Source organism: Dermacentor silvarum, chromosome 7 (assembly GCF_013339745.2).
Source record: "Dermacentor silvarum isolate Dsil-2018 chromosome 7, BIME_Dsil_1.4, whole genome shotgun sequence".
Taxonomy (NCBI): Eukaryota; Metazoa; Arthropoda; class Arachnida; order Ixodida; family Ixodidae; genus Dermacentor; species Dermacentor silvarum.
In genome coordinates, this window is record NC_051160.1 from 74,477,613 (window position 1) to 74,484,052 (window position 6,440).

Sequence of the window (6,440 nt, forward strand, 5' to 3'; positions counted from 1 at the left end):
TAGCAGGAGTGGTTACGTATGATGAAAAGAGGAGAAAACAAACAAGAGATACACGTATGCTGAAGGCACAGTCGAAAAAAAAGATTAAGCAAAGGCTTGAAAACATTTAAAGCCCCACATATGTCAAATGCTAGCAGCAAGCGTGGTAAATGAACATGGGAACGGGCCTTAACAGCGACATGACGAATCATGTGCTAAATGCAAATAGCCAGATTTTAATAAAAGTAAACAAAACGCACAAAGTAATTCTACTGTCAGAATGCGTGGAACATATGTCGGCTGACAGGTGACCGAATCGCCGTTTGTGACGCAGCATCAATTTTAAAAGAGACATTTATGTTATCAATAACCAGCATCGCACTACGGTATGCACCAGGTAGAGGACCCATGGCGCTGACTGTGGACTCCTTGAAGAGCGACCCATCGTTCGGGCTGGACTCGAGACGCAGTTGGGTGACGGCGGCATTTCTGAGCCTATCCTTGACCATGGTGTTGGCTGCGCACCATTCAGTGGGTGTCCTCTTTTATGGCATCGTTCACACATACGATGTCAGCAGGGAGGAAGCGTCGTGGCCACTTGCGCTGACCCACAGCCTGGCTTTCTTGGCAGGTACGTTGCCATCTCTCTTTCACATGAAGCACAAAGTGATAGGTAATCTTGACAGTGTTGCATTCTCATAATATTTCACTTTATACAGTACTCTCGGAATGAAACGCGATAGTCGCACCGTCTGGCTGCCGATACGCCCAGTACCGTAGGATCCCCTGGAAGCAAGTTGTTACACTGTGGTATACCGCGAGGGTAATAGCTTTCATTAAAGCTTCATTGCTGCTTGCGGTGAGCGGGTCTCTGGTTAACCACAGAGCCGACTGTTGCGACTGCCACACAGGTCCCACTGTCGTGTTTTATTTCGCTAGTACTGTACATTTAGAAAAGTTGATAAATTTGCCAGGTATGTTCAACACGTAAAAGCTGGCTCTTCGCAGAATCTGAGGTACTCATTTTACGGCTACCCTGGTGCATTACCACATTTAAGATGGGAGGCAGTAAGCTTATTATGATTCCTCATTGGAGAGTACTGTGGGTAAGGGTGAGGGGGTGGGGTCATTTGCGCGACAATTAGTAAAATTTCTTTTATGAGGATTGCCTAGGGAATGTTTATGTTTGTAACTTCCTTTAACACTCATTTTCCAGGTCCGGTCATGGGGTATCTCTGCAGCCGATTCTCCTGTCAAGTCGTGTTGTTCGTGTCGACTTTAACTGCAGGCGCTTCAGTCTGCTCCTGTTTCTTCGCTGACAGTATATTCTCTCTAAATATCCTGTTTGGAATTATCCACGGTGAGCGAGCCCTTCTTTTTGTAACACCTACGTTAAACACAACTACCCAAACACGAAAATTATCTAAAGACCATCCAGGCTGTGAGTTAAGAATGAACCACACACCACTTATGCGTGTTGTATTGTAGCGTAAACGTCGCAGTAACGCTCCCCTTTCGCAATTTTTGAACCCTCTCAAGAATTGAGCTGCCCAGTGCCATGAGCAATTTTGTAACTTATGCTCAACTTCAGGCGTCGCCTCCTGCCACATCTTATCTTGAGAGTAATCACATATGTTCAAGGAACCCTTTCCCCTTCAACCTTTATTGTTAATGCGCCACTATCTCCTTTTTATTAGTTTAGTTTCTTCTTATACATGCCTCTCCCTCTCTCTTTCCCAGAGGGCCGGGTAGCCAGCCAAGCACGTCCTTCGTTAAGCTCCCTGCCTTTCTCCTTCCAATTCTCTCCCTCCCTCAGTCTCTTACTCCCTACCTCTCTCTTTCTCATCATTATTTCCCATCTTTCCATTTCCTCTTCTACTTTTCCAGTTATGGGGTTGCCTACCGGAACGTCCCCTATTTTGTATCCTCGTATTGCCTGACCATTAACCGTGTCTCAACTGTGACAAAAATTTTCCACACAAATGGATATCGGAGGCATCCGCTTAGCAGATTGCTTACATTTACTCAGCTCATTAGTTTGTTGCCATTTTGTCTATGTAATAACGAACAAAACTTTGCCCATTTACACTAGTGAGAATTCAGCGTCGCCATTATTAAGTCTTCCTTTAACAACAGAAGACGAAATACCGTGGCCATTCTGAATGTCATCAAAAATGCTTCCCGGTAGGGTAAATACTGCGCAGCATTACGAAGACCACCCCAATGACTTCAGATGTGATTAATGAGGCACCAATAGTCTAAAACTTGCGAAGAATTCGACAGTAGTTTACCATATCCTTAGAACATACTGAAACTACTGTAAACGCAGCTTCAGAAACAAAAAGAAACTGTGCAGAAGCCACGTAACCGAGATATCCCAAATGAACGCATGAGCGAACGAACGAAAGAACGAACGAAACCCCACGCGCGACAGTCCCTTTCCCCCCTCCCACCCGATTCTGTCCCCGGACCTCCCCGTACCTCGGTGGCTAAAATACATCAACATTGGCAAACAAGTCGAGCATAACAATGAACAACGCAACACCAAAAGTAGCTTAATATTGTACAGTGCAAAGGGCTACAACAAAATGTACTCTATTGCATTATACACGAAACCGCGCCACACTCTTGTAAGCAGCGCTGTGTTTTGTTCCTACTGTCGTTGCCACTTTTATAATAATGTGATCTACGTCACTTAGTATGACAGGAGATAAAAGCAGTTAGTTATCACAAGACATCTACCTCATGGCGTCAATACCTCATCTACCGCTACAGAGATAAACAATGAAACTTAATGCATGAGACGTTGTAAGGAGGAGATAAAAAAATAAATGGCACTTTTGTATTTGGGTTTAATTCCTGGTTTCTATTTCCTTTCTTTAACTTCAAGCTCGAAATGTCATGCTGTTAAGGGTAAATTTATACGAAGAGATTACAATAGTTGTGCCAGTCGCAAGCATGTTTACTTGTCAAACTCGTATGTGTGAAGCGGTAGCGAGCAATTACTTCACTGACTGTAAATTCGATATCATTACAGCTACTTCCCTTAGGCATCACGGCAGCTGATCTAATCCACCTATCTTGCGTCTTATTTCTTTTTTAGGAACAGCGGCGTGTGGCGTTCACGTTGCCGTTAGCGTCATCGTTTCGCAGCACTTTGAGAAACGCCGCACGACAGCGTACAGCGTCATCTATACGGCCATGTGTATCAACAGCGTTTACCTGCCACCCCTGGCTGAGCTATTTCGAGTAACGTACGGGGTCCGCGGCACCTTCCTTTTACTCGGTGGCATGGTTCTGAACTCATTTCCCCCGGTTCTCGCCGTCCAAAGTCCTGAGTGGACAAAACAGAAAAAGCGTTCTCTTGGCAATAGCCGTGCGCAATCATTTCAAGGACTCGAATACCATTCCGAACAATCACCTCCTGCCTGCAGGTGGCATACAGGATGGGAACTTCCCTGATGACGCCGAAATGTCGCATGGCAAAGTGGAGAAAACAAAGTTCGCAGAAGTACCAATCGATCAGAATGGCGACTTTAGCCTCAAGGCCGTCCCTTTACTCTCGTCGAATAACGAATTAATGGCCAAGGACAGCGCAGCCAGTCCAAGTTTTACTCTGATTGCGAGGCAGTTCATCAGCATACCGTTCGCAGTGAATGCGATATCCTTCTGCGTCATCGGGCTAGGAATGTCCACATTTATTTTGCTTGCTGTGGACATTGCCGTGGACAGAGGAATTGCGCCATCCAGTGGCGTCTTTCTCCTGAACGCTTTCGCAGTGACAGACATTGTGGCGAGACCGTTAAGTGGCGTCGTAATTGACTCTGGTCTTTATCATTAGAGAGCGTTATGCTGGCCGGATACATTCTCCAATTCTTGGCGCTCGAACTCTTCGTCTGGTTAGAGTCTTTCCCGCTTATGCTGGCTTCTTCTGCGCTATTTGGTGTAAGCAATGGATCGAGGGTCACGCTGCTCGCGCCTTGTGTCGTTAAAGACTTTGGAATTGACCAAATGCCGCTTGTGCTGGGTGGAGTGGCCTTCTGGAGTGGCGTCGTCCTTCTTACAAGACCATTTTTGGTTGGTAAGTGAAGTCTTGCCGATCTGAAATCCTTAATACCATTTATACAAGGAAACCTGCCTGAATTTTTTGTAGTTTTGACCATTAAAAACCAATAGACAATAAGGCCAAGGAAAGCATTGGGGAAATTACCTGTGGTTGAATATTAAATCTAGCAAACAATTCACAAAATTCGAGCCCCCAGGTTACCCTTCTTCTCTCATTCATTCTCTCGTTCATTCATAGCTAGGGTACCGAATCTCGCAGCCTTGATGTCATTGGATAGCATAGGAGGTTTTTTAACCACGTGCTTGAACTAAGTTAGCGTGTTACGTGACGCCATTGGGTAAAAAAAAAAGGGTGTTCCACATCCGCCCACCATAGTTCTGAGTAGCGCTGGTTAACACTCCCAGAGCTATAGATCTACTAAACATAAATACCCAAGTTGGTGGACGGATTCATTGTGTGGACGGATTCACCTCCGCATTACGCGTGTGTTACGCTACCAACTGTGAAGCGTAACACACGCGTAATGCGGAGGTGGTGGTTTCTGCTACCACCGGCGACAAGCTTTCTTTTCGTACACTTTCTTGTCCCTTCTTTTCATTGTTGTCTAAATTTTCAACTTCAGGTAATTTCTTCCAAGCTTTTCTTTCTTCTCTCGTACATACAGGGTGCCCCAGCTAACCAGGGTTTAAATTTATGGCGATGCACTGTAAGACGACGCGACCATATGCATGTTGCTAACTATTCTATGGAGTAAGTCGGACTATTTTTTGTATTCTGCTTAATTTCATAAAAAGCAGAAACTAATTAACCAACTTCTGAAGCAACAAAGCTGGGCAAAAAATCAATTTGAAAGCTGTTCAACGGTTTGCAAAACGTCCAGTTAAACAGTATCGAACTTTCTATCTATCGTGTATTAGTTTTTTTTTCCCGCTTACTGCATATTACCGCGAAATAGAAAAAAAAAACACGTGCGCGCCGTGATTGCAGTGCTCCCAAACGTGCCGCGTACAAACGAACGTAGCATTTAGCAGGGTGTGCTGCCCATTAAAGGGCGTCAGGGCAACCGTCATCGTGGTGGAAGCGATAACGGTTGCTGGCGTAAATCGCACAGCCAACGCCTACAAATAATAAAACTTTAGGATGAGCTCTCTAGTTATTTTATTTGCAATTTTTTCAGGTTACTGGAGGGACCACCTGGGATCCTACGATGGCCTTCTTCATTTCGTGGCTATACTAAACGCTGTTGTTGCGGTCATGTGGATGGCGAAGCTTTACGTGTGGAGACGGCAACAGCGGCGTGCATAAGAAAATAAAAGCTTGTATTTATAAAGGAGAACGTTGCTTTTTTTCAGTTTTTTTTTTTGCAGAACTGCATTCAGCGATGTTTACTCCGAAATTGCAATTTCGGGTTTCCGATTGGCATGATATCAAACGCGAAACACGACTTGAAGCATTCTCTCACTGAGAATGGCACCAACATTGCCCACAATTATCTCTATTTTTGACTCACAGGTTGTTGCACAGGTTTTGACTCACAGGTTTTGACTTACACGAGAATTGTTGCCATCACTGCTTAAAGATTAGCTTCATTACCTTACCTGCCCGCTTTGGGGCGTGACCGGTTTTGTGTGCTTTGTTCGTGTGTGCTTTGTTCGTGTGAAAGTTATGTAGCCGTACCAACCAGGCAGGTCGTAGTGGCGTTAAGAGCATTCGCCATCATCACCGGCGTTCCGTTTTTGGTAGAATATGGTGAATGAACGCCTCATGGTGAACGTCGGCCACGTGACGGTGGCAGGACAGAGAGATTAACTAATGTAATAATCAGAACTGTTAGTAAACTGCACCAATTCTGGAGACAGTGTTTTCCTGGCTTCTGTCGCACACGTAGGACTCAAGAAAGAGCGACTTCGTGACCGCTCTTCACCCGATTTCCCAATGCGTGTCTTCACAAGTGTTTTATTTTCCTTGTAAAGTGAGCTGATTCTGGAGACAGTCCATAAAAAAGCGTGACAGTGCTGACACTGATATTGCTGTCACATTCCAGCTGCATGGGGTTGGGCATGTTTGGCAACTTTCTTCGGGTCCACTGTCCTAGTTATTGGGAGTACGCGCCCTTCGATGTCATCAGCACAGCAGCTGCGTGGGGAGGGATAGAACTAAGAACGGCATTGACGTCAGCGTGCGATGCGTTTATAAAGGACGCACTTACGAAGCCGTGATAGACTATACGCCACAAAATGTGTTCGTATGGTTAAACGGGTGCATTAAATGACATTTCCTAATGGTTCGTTCGACTGCTCCCTACTGCGCTCCAACTCATTTTGCATCGATGTGGGCCCTCTCAACAGTGAGCCAGAGAAAGCTTACAGCAGGCGATAACAGCGCGAAATGTCAC

The 6,440-nt window shown here is 45.3% G+C and overlaps 1 protein-coding gene across 1 annotated transcript; it reads left to right on the plus strand.

The window, feature by feature from the left end:
* The first annotated feature begins 363 nt into the window (after positions 1-363).
* LOC119458235 (monocarboxylate transporter 1) lies at positions 364-5,391 on the plus strand. The gene is made up of 4 exons (XM_037720064.2): positions 364-610; positions 1,196-1,339; positions 3,083-4,060; positions 5,223-5,391. The coding sequence occupies exons 1-3, from the start codon at positions 388-390 to the stop codon at positions 3,439-3,441; spliced, it is 726 nt and encodes a 241-aa protein (XP_037575992.1). The 5' UTR covers positions 364-387; the 3' UTR covers positions 3,442-4,060; positions 5,223-5,391.
* Positions 5,392-6,440: the final 1,049 nt, after the last annotated feature.

Bases quoted from the DNA above. Each gene is read 5' to 3' on its own strand.
- LOC119458235 (XM_037720064.2), top strand. From the start codon at position 388: ATGGCGCTGACTGTGGACTCCTTGAAGAGCGACCCATCGTTCGGGCTG. The intron at 611-1,195 runs GTACGTTGCCAT...CTCATTTTCCAG, and splicing joins CAGCCTGGCTTTCTTGGCAG to GTCCGGTCATGGGGTATCTC. The intron at 1,340-3,082 runs GTGAGCGAGCCC...TTTCTTTTTTAG, and splicing joins CCTGTTTGGAATTATCCACG to GAACAGCGGCGTGTGGCGTT.